Source organism: Pezoporus wallicus, unplaced genomic scaffold, assembly GCF_028554395.1.
Source record: "Pezoporus wallicus isolate ANWC-B61680 ecotype Strahan unplaced genomic scaffold, APGP_CSIRO_Pwel_v1 contig_6899, whole genome shotgun sequence".
Classification (NCBI taxonomy): Eukaryota; Metazoa; Chordata; class Aves; order Psittaciformes; family Psittacidae; genus Pezoporus; species Pezoporus wallicus.
Window position 1 is genome coordinate 2,017,960 of NW_026638613.1, and position 14,637 is coordinate 2,032,596.

Genomic DNA, 14,637 nt, shown 5'->3' on the forward strand with positions numbered 1-14,637 from the left:
CACATATAATTGACAAGTAATGAAAAAGCTTAAAATACATACAATACATTACAGGCAGAAAGCTAAGTATTTTGTCAACTAAAAATGAGAGATCCAAAGTTGGATCTAGCGTGCTAATGCTACTGCATTAAAGGTGCATTTGGGGCCAGCTAGACCATTGCTGTTGTTTATGTAACATCATAGGAAAAAAGGGCGTTGCACTGATAAATAGATCCTCATTCTGATCCCATGACAGTATAAATCACAATTAAGTCATGAATTTGCAATAGTTTGCAACTGATAGTAAAGCATGAGGTCTGAATCTGGCATGTGGACCACAAAGGAATGAACATACTGCGAGAGCCAAGATATGATCTGTCCAGCACATGTGCAAAAATGAGGACCAATGTGCAAGGTTAACTCTGTGCTGGCTAGTGCAAACTATACTTTTTGTGCCTGCCTAGTTTGGAGGTTTCAGAGGATGAGACAGTTCATGACTCTTGCCCATGAAGCACAGCATGGCAGTGACCCATGCCTGCACTGGGAGGCTGGACTGGGCATGGACTCCATTTCAGGGAGGAGACCAGATACAGCCATCTCTTCCTGTGCTCTTACAGAACAGTTTCATGGTAGGAACTGATGGCTGGAGTAACAAAGCCCAAACCAACAGCAGCATTCAGGTGTCTTCTGGTGGGAATTGGGTACCTGAAGTTAGGCATTAGCTTGAGAAGAAAGACTGAAATGGTCGTAACGTCTTAGGTGGCAAAAAGCTCAATCTGAGTCATGCTCCCTGCAGGTAGAAAACTACAGCCAGAAGGCACAGCCACAGGGCTGCTCTTCTTTCCAGAACAGCTAAATTCCCTCTCCACAACTATAACACTGCAATTACATGCTTTCATACCTGTGATAAAAACCACAACCTCCTTTGCTGCTCAGCAGAGAAATCGATGTCAAGAACTGCTACATACCAGAAAGTCAACTCTGCTTTCTGTGACTTGGAAAATGAGTGCAGCCCTGCCGTGCTGGGCCTGGCAGGAAATGATGGCCATGGTAATAACAGCCATCTGCACCACTGTTTGTACACCTACAAACTCCGTCCTCCTCTGAAAACATCTTCATCACCCCCATCACTGCAGTCAGTGGGGAATGGGAACTAAGCACTTTTTCTAAGACACTCTCCCCTTAATTCTTATACATTTTCAGTGCCATTAGATTCCTACTAGTAGCACTGCTGGAGGAGAAGTGTGGCAGGTCCACTGCCAGGTGTGTCCTTGACATGACAAGTAGCACAGGTCCTGAGTCCACAGGACAGATTAAGGTTTATCTCTAATTAAATGGCTCACCAAGTAAGCTTTAATAGGATGAAGGAGCCAGGAAGAATCAGAGGTTTTGCTGGGCAGATGCTTCAGTCTAGCGCTACACAAATGCACCGCACTTGTTTTTGTTTAAATGGGTGCAAACGACACTCCTTCCCACCGGTATCATGACCCTAGTTTTAGCACAGTAAATTTTCATTAGAAACACTAATTTTACACTCTCAGAACTTTTGAAACAATTACTTTTCAGTAGAAGTTTACACTTAACAGAGACAAGAATTGACTGTGGAGAAGTAAGCGAAGTACTGAAAGCAGCAAAGACTTTCAAGTGTAGTCAATTGTGAAAGCAGTTGACGTTTCACTCTCATAGTATACTGTGTTGGTGTGGAAACCCATAAACATTTTATCATTGTATAATGAGATTTTCAGATCTGAAAATTTCATAGAGAAATGTGACGTGATCATTTTTGGAAGAGACAGATTTAGTGTGGTTTTTTCCACGTTTTCCCAATTGCGCTTTTCAAAACTAACATCATTAATTTTGCCTTACAACACTTGCAATAACTGAGTTTAAATCCCATACATAAGGAATACCCTGGAGGATTTCAAATGATGGGTCAGAGGGATGTGAACCATACCTTGTAGACATCTACAAGCTGAGTACACGGGTCTTGAAAACATCTTTTATGAGTTTGTATGTTTACCCCCAAGAATAGTTCTGTTACAAGTCATAGGTTGGGGAGAAATGAGTGAAGAAGTTGGAAAAACAGAATAAAGTCCAACTCCTAAACGTGAACAACAGCAGAGGTACTCTGTAACCTTGAGCTTCCTTTCGCTTTTGCTTCTATTCTCTTTGAAAGGAAACACTAAAAGAAGTTTCATTTCCTTCAAACAAGGTAGGACCTCCCTAAGCATCTGGAATGGAAATTCACACAAACTTTCTTCAGCAGGCAGGATCCTCAGGGATCAGTGTTGGGACCAGTCTTGTTCAACATCTTCGTTGCTGACATGGACAGCAAGTTTGCCAATGACACCAAGCTGTGTGGTTCGGTTGATATGCTGGAGGGAAGGAATGCCATCCAGAGGGACCTCAACAGGCTTGTGAGGTGGGCTGATGCCAACCTCCTGAAGTTTAACCATGCCAAGTGCAAGGTCCTGCACCTGGGTCAGAGCAATCCCAGGCACAGCTACAGGTTGGGCAGAGAAGAGATTCAGAGCAGCCCTGAGGAGAAGGACTTGGGAGTGTTGGTTGATGAGAAAATGAACATGAGCCGGCTTCAGTGTGTGCTCACAGCCCAGAAAGCCAACCGTATCCTGGGCTGCATCAAAAGGAGCGTGACCAGCAGGTTGAAGGAGGTGATCCTGCCCCTCTACTCTGCTCTTGTGAGACCTCACCTGGAGTATTGTGTGCAGTTCTGGTGTCCTCAACATAAAAAGGACATGGAACTGTTGGAACAAGTCCAGAGAAGGGCCACGAGGATGATCAGGGGACTGGAGCACCTCCCATATGAAGACAGGCTGAGAAAGTTGGGGCTGTTCAGCCTGGAAAAGAGAAGGCTGTGTGGAGACCTCATAGCAGCCTTCCAGTATCTGAAGGGGGCCTATGGGGGTGCTGGAGAGGGACTCTTCATTAGGGACTGTAGTGATAGGACAAGGGGTAACGGGTTAAAACTTAAACAGGGGAAGTTTAGATTGGATATAAGGAGGAAATCCTTTCCTGTTAAGGTGGTGAGGCACTGGAATGGGTTGCCCAGGGAGGTTGTGAATGCTCCATCCCTGGCAGTGTTCAAGACCAGGCTGGACGAGGCCTTGGGTGATATGATTTAGTGTGAGGTGTTCCTGCCCATGGCAGGGGGCTTGGAATTTGGTGATCTTAAGGTCCATTCCAACTCTAACTATTCTATGATTCTGTGATTCTTCCTCCAAGTTAGTTACTGCCTTTTGACTCTTCACATGGCTCCCTCAGATGAAATTTATTTCTTAAGAATTTATGAACCATGATAAATAGAGTAGGATTTAGGATTTTGGGGGGGCTTTTTTTTTGGGGGGGGAAGTTTTTTGTTCTTCAGTGCACGTACTAAAATCTGTAGGAAACTCCTGTTCTGAAGTGGATGCAGAGAACTACTTTGCAATAAGTAAAAGTGAATAGCAGTCCCACTAGCCCTGCTTAGGAAGGGATTGGGATGCTACAAAACAGAAAGAGCACAAATTGCCACACTGGCTTTGCTGAGAAGTCCTTGGAGGAGATCATGAGCTCACTTTCAAGAAAACATTAATCTTCTCCATCTGACATGTGCTGGAATTACACAGATCTGAACTGTTTTGGCACACAGATTGAATGCTGAATAGAACCAGCCAAACTGCCTGCTGCCATGTTAAACAGGGATTCAGGGATTGTTTTGCTACGCTATGATGGAAGAAAAACCAATTTTCCTGTAAATGGTTGAATACAGTGCATTACATCTTCTGAAGATGTCCTTAATAGTCAGGAGAAATGGAAACATCTTTATTTTAATTTTCCCCTGTAATTATACTGAGAATTCCCACCTGCATCTTGGCACTCAGGTTATGGATGCTGGGCAGGAGCCAAAATTTCACACTGCCCTGCAGCAACAGCATAAAACTGAACTCAAGTCTCTGCACTGGGATTTGAGATCCCAGTTTTCCATGCCTACACTGTCAGCAGACCACACTGATGCTACCTCTAAGTCATTTTAAAGCATCTGCAGATAATTATGAAGTTGCTTACGATCCACAGTCTGTGTGAGGTGAAGGTGTCAAAACCCCAGGGAAACTTAATAGACACATTCCAAATCACTCATGTGCCTTTGGAAAACAACTATCTGGATTCAGCAGTTTGGAAAAAGAGTTTGTGAGGAGTCTCAGAGGTTTGAAAACCAACCAACCAAACCTAAGAGTGAGTTCATGATAGCGAAAGCCCAAAAGGTAGCTGGTGCCTTTCTGTCATACACCAGCTCTGCGGGAGAGACTGCAGTGTCAGACAACTCTGGGCCTCTCCGTACCTTAACCAGAGCCTTCATCTCCTAAAACACCCTATTTCCAGCATACCCTGGCGGCGACTGCTCAGAAAGCTTGCCCAGGAACGCCCTGCGACTTAACGGCTGAGAAGCCACAGTACACCTCCCGGCGGGCAGGCGGCAGCTGGCGGCTCCCAGCACCACCAGAGAACCCCCGCAGCCGGCGGAACAGGCCGGGGCGGGGCGCGGCGCGGGGGGGCGGTTCTGATAGCTCCGTTCCGCCCCGCGGGGCGGGGAACGCGGCGGACGGCTTGCAGGGGCTGCGCTTTGTCGGGGGTTAGAGGCTGGTGGGCCCCTCAGTCTTCCTCCGCCCTGCCCCGTCCTCCCTTCCCCGCCGCCGCTCGGGAGCTTCAGGCGAGCGCTGCCTGGCCATGATGCTGCCCGCAGCCGGCCCCAACCCCGCGCAGACTTGCGCGGCCGTGCTCGTCGCCGCCGTGCTCCTGCAGTCCGTCTGTGTGGCCGTCACCTTCCTCTACTTCACCAACGAGCTCAAACAGGTCGGTGGGGACAGGCGACTGGGGGGGACCCCGCTCTCTCCCTTTCTGTCTGGTCAAGGAAAGGAAAGACACAAAAGCGTGTCCCCGCTCTGTGCAGGAGCCGGCGCAGGGCCATGGGATTGGAGCCGCCGGCAGCCTCCAAGTGTTTGTTCAGAGCAGAGCTAACAGACAAAGAGCTTCGCGCGGCGTGAGCCAGCTCTTTGTGCAGGCTTTCCTCGGGCCCGGGGGTGCACGCAGGGGAAGAACAGTTTAAAAGTTTTTGCTTTTTAAGTAGCGCATTTTTGCAGGGAAGTAGCAAATGTGCCCTTTATCAGAGCGCCAAATCTGCTACGGCATCCCCCTGTGCTGCAGAGACGTTGGTAGCGTTGGGAGGACAACAGCGGCCTCCATCAGATGCATATTCATGTGGGCAACAGGGACAAAACGACTAAGAAAAGCTGAGGTACCTTTTAAATGCCTTCTTTAGGAAAAATACATAGTTTTAAGTCAGTGACTAACCCCAAAGGAACTTGACCCAAGCAGCATACACCACTGAATTCCTCCGAATGAGTTGTAGTGCCCGTTGTATAGTTTAGATGCCTCGGTCTCCTTGCAGCCATCCTTCAAGCCTGCTAACTACCACTTAACCCTTTCCTATTCCTGCAAAAGATCATTTGCATTCCAAGAAATCTATATTTACTTTATAGCCCCATGAGCCTTTAATGTGTGTGCTCCTGCTTTTCATTAACCCCTAGTCCTCAAGGTTTCCTTGAGTGTCTTGCCAAAAATTCACTGTCTTGCTGTGGTTTGGGTTGGAAGGGACCTTAAAGATCCTTTAGTTCCAACCCCGCCGTGTACTGTAGTTACACAACTTCAGAAAGTATCACACAAATGTAAAATATTATGTTACCTGTGAGTTTATTTATTTAATAGGTGCAGTTTTCTGCGATGTTGGAGTGCTCTGTGGAGCAAATGTTAAAGGGTATGCCTCATATTGCAGAATACAGCAATGCTCGTACTTTGGAAATGTCCAAAATGGATTTTCCTGCTGAGTTTATAGCTGTGGCTGTCCCATATTTGGTGAAATGGGGGAGTCATAGAAATGCTTTGATTTTACAAAATCAGATTATATAATACTGCTAATGGAGAAAATATATAAATGCACTCTCAACAGTTTGTTCATATGGTTCAAAGTCCTTTGCTTAACAAGCTTGCCAATCTTAAGTAATTGGTAACCACGGTTATCTTTACTTTCCTGGTATTCAAACACATACACCTGGGACACAACCACATCTCGTGATACTTGCCCAAAATACAGCTGGTTCTGAATAAGCCTGCATTTAGTGTGAAAGCTAAATCTGCCCCCCCCCCCCCCCCCCCCCAAGTTCTGCCGGGCTACTATGGGCTACTAAGTAAAGTTGCTGGCTCTGGAGGGGGTACCTTAAGCACATACTCTCCTGACTGTGCCATCTGGTGCACAATGAACAAGGAAAAAGCTTATCTAGAAACAGTCTCCTACCCAAAACAACATGGTGCATTTGGAATAAATCTCAAAAGTCAAACTGCGATTTTTGTGTGGCCATTTTTCTTCCCTTTGTTGTTCACAATATTTGCATTCCTACACCTTCACCAAATTGCTGTGGCTGAAGAGACAGCAGATATTTTTATCTTTGCAAACAGAATAATGTAGAACTATCAGGTATTTTTTCCTCATAGTAATCTGGGTATAGCTACAAATACAACATTTGTTTAACCATTTTGCTTTGGGAGGAAGTGCTGAGACAACGAGCACAATAAAGTTCATTATGCTTCAGGATACAGGGCTGCAAGAAAAATATCCTTAGACTTCCTTCTGTTTTGAAAACGTAGTTCACACACTACTAGAATAGAAGGTTTACAAGATAGCATTCCTGCAAGACTTGCATCCTCAGACTTCAGTGGTACAGACAAAACCTCATTTTTGAGGTCTTACAGTACCCTGATGCCTGGCTTTCTCTACCTGCACGACAGAAATACCAGTCCTTCAGTACCACATGGTGCTGGTACAAGGTTGCATTCATTCACGAAGGTTTCAAAATGCATGCAAAATGCTGTTCCAGTGCCAGGATAGTAAGTCTGTTTTGTGGGAAAAGTATTCAGGTAAGAAGGCAGAGGTCCAGAACTGTTTGCTTCCAGATGGGAGGCAAAGCTCAGAGGTGAGCTGTAGCAAATATGATAGGAAAATAAAAAGTAACATCTCAACTGCTCAAGTATGTTTGGGGTTTTTATAACTCTTCAAACTACTTTATTATAGAACTACAGTTAAATGTCAGAGCCCTTAGTTGTAAGTGCGGTTTTACCCTAAGAAGAACGTAATTTTAATCATCCTGAGTTCTTGAAACGAGAAAACTGATGTAAGAATATACTCAGCAAAGACAGAGAAACCTTCACAAACACTCTTCGTGGTGGCCTCATTTCACTCTGATGCCTACAGAATCATTTCGAGTAATAGATGAAGCTTGGAGAATCTGCTGCAGCAAACCAAAGGTGCTGTTCAGCCACAAAGGACTTGCAGGGTAGTATGGGTCAATTAACCTCATCCTTCTGGAGTGGGAAATCTCTCACTGAATGCCTTTGTTTTCTAACAGGCAGGAAAAGCATGGAGTGTGAAGGAGGAAGTGACTCCATTTGTTGCTTTCAATACCTGTCTCAAGGACAGCTGAAACTGGTACTTGCAGAATAAATGTACCTGTTTCGCAAACCAGACCAAACGCCTTTAACATGAGAAGAGTGAAATGTAAATGTTACAACCAGAAGTCCATCTAAATGCTTTGCATGCTTGTTGCCAATTGCTGTTCATTCCAGGCTCCTGTAGTGCAGTCCTGGCACAAGAAGCCTTACCAGTCTATAGCTGATGCAGCAGCTGCTGCTGGGTTCAAAGCAGACAGGAGCTGATCTCTGCTGGCTGCAGCGCTGGTTTTGTGCTTGTAGGTTAAACAGCGCCAGCTGGAGTTACATGTGAGGCTGCAGAGCTTGGAAAATGCTTCCTGCTATGATGCAAACTCTCCCAGTCAGATTCCCATGGAGTCAACATGTGTTTTGCACTCTTCAAACTGATTTATCAGAAAAGAATCTGTTTTGTCTGTGACTAGAGGATGTAGACATAGGCCCATATCACAAGTACTCAGTATTTTATTTGGACCCAGATGTCATTTCTGTTGTCTGGACTTTGTTCTGAACTATTAGATCAAATACAGTTTCGGAGATACCCCAAACTGGATATGGGGAGGATATGGTATGGATATATAACAGCAAAAGCCTGGATTGTAAATGGCATTGGCTAAAACATCAGAATAGAAAATACTGCCAAGGTCTGGTTTTCATCCTCAGTAATTTGTGAAGAAAAATCCCTTGTGCAAATACATGTTTTCTAGAGCAACTAAAGAACTCACAACATTAGTGATTTGGATGTTGAAATTTCACAGAGCTTATTTAGATGTGCGCTGGATACCAGATTTATGTCCATGGAGATAATGTAAGTATGTTTTTGTGTATTAGATATGCCATCTAGTTAAATAATTATATAAAATCAAGATGAATTACTTGTGCTGTTTATATAGTCATAACTTGCACCATACTAACAAATGCTTGAAAGAAAAAAAAGCATGTCCCTAAGGGTAATAAATTTAGTGACATACCACAGCTGAACACCTGCAGGCCCATCACAGGTGAAAACTGCTGGCTTTCCCTTCTGCTGCAGCTCCAGGACACATACTCGAAGAGCAACGTTGCTTGTCTTACTGGGGAGGAAATCGGAGATTTCATCCAAAAGTTGGATCTAGTTGAAAGTGAAGACAAAGTGGCTGATCCCTGCTGGCAAGTAAAGTGGCACCTGGGAAAATTAATTAAAAAGGTATTTGGGAACCGAAGCACTGAAACAGTGTGCTTGGTGATACTGCAGTTCAAAGAAGCCTAATAGCAGAATAAAGGTGGGAGGTCTTGGGTTGTTTTACTGCAGAGCAATTGTCAAGCCACAGCATTCAGCTGCAGAGTGCTTGCACTGAAGCCAAAATGACCCATGACAGTGGTTTCACTGCATTCAGGAGAACAAAACAAAGACAATAGTTTTTCACTACATAAATTTCAGTGATAGGTTGGCTTGTCTGAAATACCTCAGAAGTGTTTGACTTGAGCTTGTTTTGTATCTGACCATACAGATCATAGTGCTAGCAGAGGTGTCAGTCCCTCTTTGGAAATACATGGAAACTGGCATGAGAAAATGAGATGAAATGTAACACAGGGAGAGGTAAAAAAGTGCTTGAGGAATGGTCTAGTCATGAGCTCTGTAATGGCAAAGAAAAAGCAAGCAAGCACACAGCATCAAGCACAGCACCTTCCCAGCTCAGCATTCTGAGAACACCATCTCCTGCACTATTTGCACATAATACATATAATTTTGGCTACAGAGAAGACAATAAGACTGGCTGAAAAATCAGAAAGGCTAAAATCTTCTGTAGTGGTTTTCAAAATCCCATATCCAGCACATAAAAAAGCTCATCCATAAAAATTTCAGTTTATGGCTGAAACTTACCTAGCACATCTTGCAGACCAAAATAGGTCCTCTTATTATATTCAAGAGATCTCGGCTCCTTCAGTGGAAATTCTATCAGTGATGTCCCTGAACTTTGCGTAAAGAAAACATTGTTTTGTTTGGTGAACATTTAGACATCTGGTATACCTACTTGCTCCCTGATGGCTTAAAAAAAGCCTGAGTGCCAGAAATCATAAATTATAATAATAGTTATAATAATATGACAGCAAGGGAAGGTAAAGGAAAGGAGGGGAAGGGAAGGCAGAACCCATCAGTAAGTGGCAGTACAAGGCCCATGTTAGTCACCCAGATAAATCATGGCAGATAATCAGCATGCTTGCTGCAGCTACACCACTGTCGGTGATCAAACCCGTTTGGTTCAGCGGTCAGCAAACAGAAAAAAGAGGAACACACAAAGATATGCTGGCTTAAGACCTTACATAGGGGTATAAAAAGAAATGAAATTTTATTTCTCAGAGCTAAGATCACACAGAAGTCCACACTGCCACGTAGTCTACAAATGGAAGCTGGTGCTTGTACACTGCATCTCTTATCTGAGGAAAGCATGATGGTCAAATTTTCCAATAAACTTAAAGCCCAGATGGCTGAGCTATCTTGAAAATGTTTTCCTATGTATTTCATTACATAAAAGATGTAAACATAGTAATACTTTATTGCAACAAATTAATAGGCCTTTTTTATTTGCTTGTTGATCAAATCCAGAATACCCCTTTGTTTATGAATTGAGATAGGAGTCTTTTTCCTGAACCCATCGGTTTCTGAACTAATTTGTTTTCTCTGTTTGTTGGCAGATGATGTCAAGCAGCTATGAGGAAAACATATCTGCAGTTAATGGTATTATTTTTATTATCTGTGGCAAAAAGTTGCAGCTTGTGGCACCTGATATGTAGTGACTCAATTTATAAAAAGTGCAGAAAACACTGAAGATCGTGTACTGGCAGTGATGATTAGCGGTTAGAGCAAGGTAACCAAGGGGGATGCCGGAGGCTCAGCTTCTAGACGTCAGTCCCGCAGTGTTATGGGACTGTTTAAACAGTCTGCTCTCCTGGAAACAATCAGCACTGGACTGCTGTACACATAGATCAGCTAAGGAATAGCTTTGCTGAAGATTGTACAGCCCTAAACACGTTGAGCAAAAGCATCACAACCTCCAAGTAGAAATTTGATGTAAAGATTATGAGTGCTTAACCATTAAAAATGCTGATTGTGAATGTGAAAATTTGGTACTATGGGTTATTTTGTCTATCAGTAATTTTGGGGCTGGGGAGGAGCAAAAGGAGAACAAAGAGACATATAAAGACATTTCAAGGAGAGCAAGAGCAGAAGAGAAATTTGGGCCATATTAGTCAATGTACAGCATTCAGTGTATGATTTAGTCAATTGAAAAAATGACATATCTATTCCTTAAAATTGGGTCTAATGGGACAGAGGTCTTTTCTAAAATTCTTGCTTCTAACATGAGGTTCCTTTTCTCATCTTTCTGTAGCTGAAAGAGCCATGACACTGCCGCACAATGACAGGCAGCAGCCACTCGGCCCCATCAACAGGATCGCGGCACATCTGACAGGCAACAGCAATAGGAAGAGTTCCCTGTCACCACGCAGTAAGAAAAAACCTTTAAAAACAGTTAAAGATCACAGAAATTACACTCTCATTGCGAGCCTCGTGCTTATATACCCTTTTTAGTACTTGCATTGAGTTAATAGTAAGAAACAGATCATTAAAGTCCTCTTGTCCCAGACAGTAGTTTTTTACTGTCTTACAGAACAGGAGAAAGCCTGTTCTCTCTGGGTACCTCCCTAACCTTTCTTCTTGAACCTTCATTAGAGGGGAAAAAAATTATCCTTCTTCCTAATGTTAAGTTTTCCTTTTTTCTCTCCTTTAATTTCCTTCTGTTAGTTGTGTGAATCCCAGCTGCTATGGTGACAGACCTATTAGAAATGCGAGACAGAGACAGGAGGGACTTGACATTCAGGCCATATTAATGAAAGGCTTGGTAGGGTTTCTGCAGCTTTGGAGGGTATCAGACACAAATGGATCTTTTAACTTTGTTACTTAGTACCAGCATAATGATTTTTCTTCTATTTGTGGGTCACAAAAATTATAAATAAAGGTAGTCCATGTGAATTCCCACATAGAGCTAAACAGCTAGCTTCTGGACTTTCAGATTGTTTTGAGAATTGGACTAAGGAACCACTGGGAAGAGCAGATTTCCCTAGTTTGTTATTAAAAACTGGACACCCCAACTAGCAGACACCTGGCTTCACTATCTGGCATGTAATTTAACATTTTCTGTCTTTCTTTCTCAAGTAGATTCCGTGGCCAGAAAAGGGAGCGGACAAAAAATAAGCAACTGGGAATCTTCAAGGAAAGGCCATTCTTTCCTTTACAACGTGGAGCTGAGAAATGGCGAGTTAGTAATACCCCAAACAGGCTTTTATTACATCTACTCACAAATTTATTTTCGTTTCCGTGAAAACGAGAATGAGGATTCAGATTTTTTGGCACAAATCAGGAATCCCAAGCAGCTTGTGCAATATGTTTACAAACTGACAAATTACCCAGAACCCATTATGCTCATGAAAAGTGCGAGAACAAGCTGCTGGTCTAAAAAGGCGGAATATGGACTTTATTCCATCTACCAAGGTGGAGTGTTTCAGCTGAAAAAAGAAGACAGGATTTTTGTCTCTGTCAGTAATGGTGATATAGTTGACATGGACAAAGAAGCAAGTTTTTTTGGAGCCTTTCTGATTGGTTAAACGGTGAAAATCATGCTCTGAAGGAGCCATTTTTCTGTGTCAGGATCAGCTTAAAATTCTCTAAACCAGGGAATAATAAGCAAGCACTGTAGCAATAACAACAATACCAGACTCCCCTTTCTTAGCTCACTCATTGCAAAGTCTGAGCATGCCAAATACTCTCCCACCAGACAGGAAGGAGCAGCCGCAGGAGATGGTGCTGTTTTGGCAGGCTCCACTGCCTAGCCAGGCTGGGAACATGCAAGGATGTCACACCACAGATAATACCTTTGGCCAGAACCCCGGGCAGGTAGGTGCTCACCACCACCTCCGCAGAAGTGCTCCACGCCAGCTCAGTCACAGCAGGTGGGATGGAGGATGCTCCAGGTCTAGTTACTCAAGGGTGAGACTGGGCATCAAATTTTATTTGTGGTCTCTGTTGGGATACCATCTTGAATATCTCAGCTCTGGTAAGAAGCCTTTGTAAGTACTGCTTCCCAGATGCCTCTGTAATTACTCTGGAAGTTTTTGTTTGAACCTGAGTTTTACAAAAGTTGAAAGTCCATCAGAAATGCAAAGTGCACACCTTCATCTCATCTAACCACTTAAGCACCTAATCAGTTTTAAGTACATGAGCAGTAGCGACTAAATCAGGGTATTTACATGCTTGTAATTAAATATGTGCTTAAGCAGTTTTCAGAATCATGGCTTGAGTAAACACATTAGCCTGTCTTAATCAGGATATTGTACATAAAACAAGCTGCTGAAATGGCACAGAAGAGGTTTTGAAATCAATCAGTATTTTGATCAGCACATTACAATAGTGCCTATTTACTTAATTGCTGTGCTGCAAAGATTTCACCAGGCTTCCAATAGGTTCAGTAATGTACTTGCTGTTGCACTTGTTGACAGCAAGTACTTGATCCAGGAAAAAAAAAGGTGTTTTTCTGTAAATATTGAATTTTATTAGACATTTGCCACAAATTAAGCATGACATGGTTCTTCCACATTTATTTGTACTGGTTTGTATTTGGTAATACGTAATGCAGTATAACACACCCTGATTACTAATATTTTGCCGAAAACAAACAGAACTATCTATACTTAAACAAGAGCTGCATATTTAGGTAACGCTCTTTTGATTTTATTTTATTTTTAGGAATGGGTGGAAAATTTTCATGGTTTTTTTTATAACCATTATTTTTTTAAGAAATGGCACTATTTTTTAACTCTGTGAGTCAGAATATTTTATATAAAAAAATAAAGGAAAAAAAAGATTTGCAAGTGTAAGCTGTGGACTAGGTGCACAGAAGTTAAGTAGCATAAATCAGCACATGCACGGCATTGCCAGTGAAGTGATACCACTTTGCATTTTGCCCAGACTCAGAGAAAACTGGGGAAAAAAAAGAGGTGAAAGTGTAAAAAAAAAAAAATAAAAAATTGAGGGAGAGGGAGTCAGTTGTTCTGCAAAAGTTACTTTACATCAACAGAATGATGCCAGGAAAAAGTCTGGTTGTCTATTTTTTTAATACACAAAGGTTGCCGTGGGAACCCTGACATTCACCTCCACATTCTGATAATTAAATCACTGTACAGCCTTTGCATACGAGCCTTATGAGTAAACATGCATCGTTCATCTTGCTACTTTGTCAACAAGAGAATATGAATAGACAGAAGCCCCTGAGTTAATTTTGTCATTGAGAAAAGCAAGTACATCAGTTCACTTAAATACCTGTGTTGAGCAGCAATAGAAGAATTTCAGGAATAACTCTCTTTATGACAGGTTAAGTAACACACTGCCGTAAGCCTAAAATGATGAGGTTTGACTTTGCCTACTGTTCTAACATAGCATCATGGATACTGTGTTCAGTGGTAATCAACTATGTGAAATTCTTCATCTTTTACTGGAACACTTCAGTTTGACTCATTCTCAAATCGTGTTTCAACAGAGAACAAAATATTTCTACTGTTTTCCTCCTGATTCCAGCATGCCTGCCCTGAAAAAGCTGGGAAGAACAAAGCCATTCTCTGCATATCTGGATGTCTGCTCTGTTCATGACTTTTGTAAGTTCTCCTTGCAAACAGATCAGGCTTTTTGATCTCAGCACAGGATTGACCCACGTTATCATTTTTGAGGCGGTTTTTAGCAATTTATTGTATTAAAAAGTTGATTTGATTTTTAAATGTTAATTTAGGTGCTTATTTGAAAGAAATTGTATTTGAACTGTGAAAAAGTATTTTGGATTTACTGGTGGCAGCTTCGACCTAGAAACCCTCCCTATGGCTAAGACCAGTTTGTGTAACATAGGAGTTGTGCCTGCTAGAAAGGACTGGAAGGAAACCAGTGGGGACTCTACGAACTTGCAGCTGATGCTAAGACAAACTGTCTATTACACATAGATTTTTTTGCTCCATCTTCTTTCCTCAACTCTTGGTATATAACACCATGCCTGCTGTTGCTTGGGGAATGCTCTGTGGTATTGCCTTCCTTTTTTATCT

General features: G+C 42.6%; 1 protein-coding gene across 2 annotated transcripts; it reads left to right on the forward strand.

The window, feature by feature from the left end:
- The first annotated feature begins 4,644 nt into the window (after positions 1–4,644).
- On the forward strand, positions 4,645–13,329 carry TNFSF10 (TNF superfamily member 10). 2 transcript variants are annotated; one of them, XM_057411532.1, is made up of 5 exons: positions 4,645–4,830; positions 8,549–8,701; positions 10,192–10,234; positions 10,887–11,003; positions 11,711–13,329. In XM_057411532.1, the coding sequence occupies exons 1-5, from the start codon at positions 4,705–4,707 to the stop codon at positions 12,157–12,159; spliced, it is 888 nt and encodes a 295-aa protein (XP_057267515.1). In that variant the 5' UTR covers positions 4,645–4,704; the 3' UTR covers positions 12,160–13,329. The 2 variants fall into 2 exon arrangements, with proteins under 2 accessions (XP_057267515.1, XP_057267516.1); XM_057411533.1 differs by having other exon boundaries at positions 11,714–13,329.
- The last annotated feature ends 1,308 nt before the right edge of the window (positions 13,330–14,637 follow it).

Bases quoted from the DNA above. Each gene is read 5' to 3' on its own strand.
- TNFSF10 (XM_057411532.1), top strand. From the start codon at position 4,705: ATGATGCTGCCCGCAGCCGGCCCCAACCCCGCGCAGACTTGCGCGGCC. The intron at 4,831-8,548 runs GTCGGTGGGGAC...CTTCTGCTGCAG, and splicing joins TCACCAACGAGCTCAAACAG to CTCCAGGACACATACTCGAA. The intron at 10,235-10,886 runs GTATTATTTTTA...ATCTTTCTGTAG, and splicing joins AAACATATCTGCAGTTAATG to CTGAAAGAGCCATGACACTG.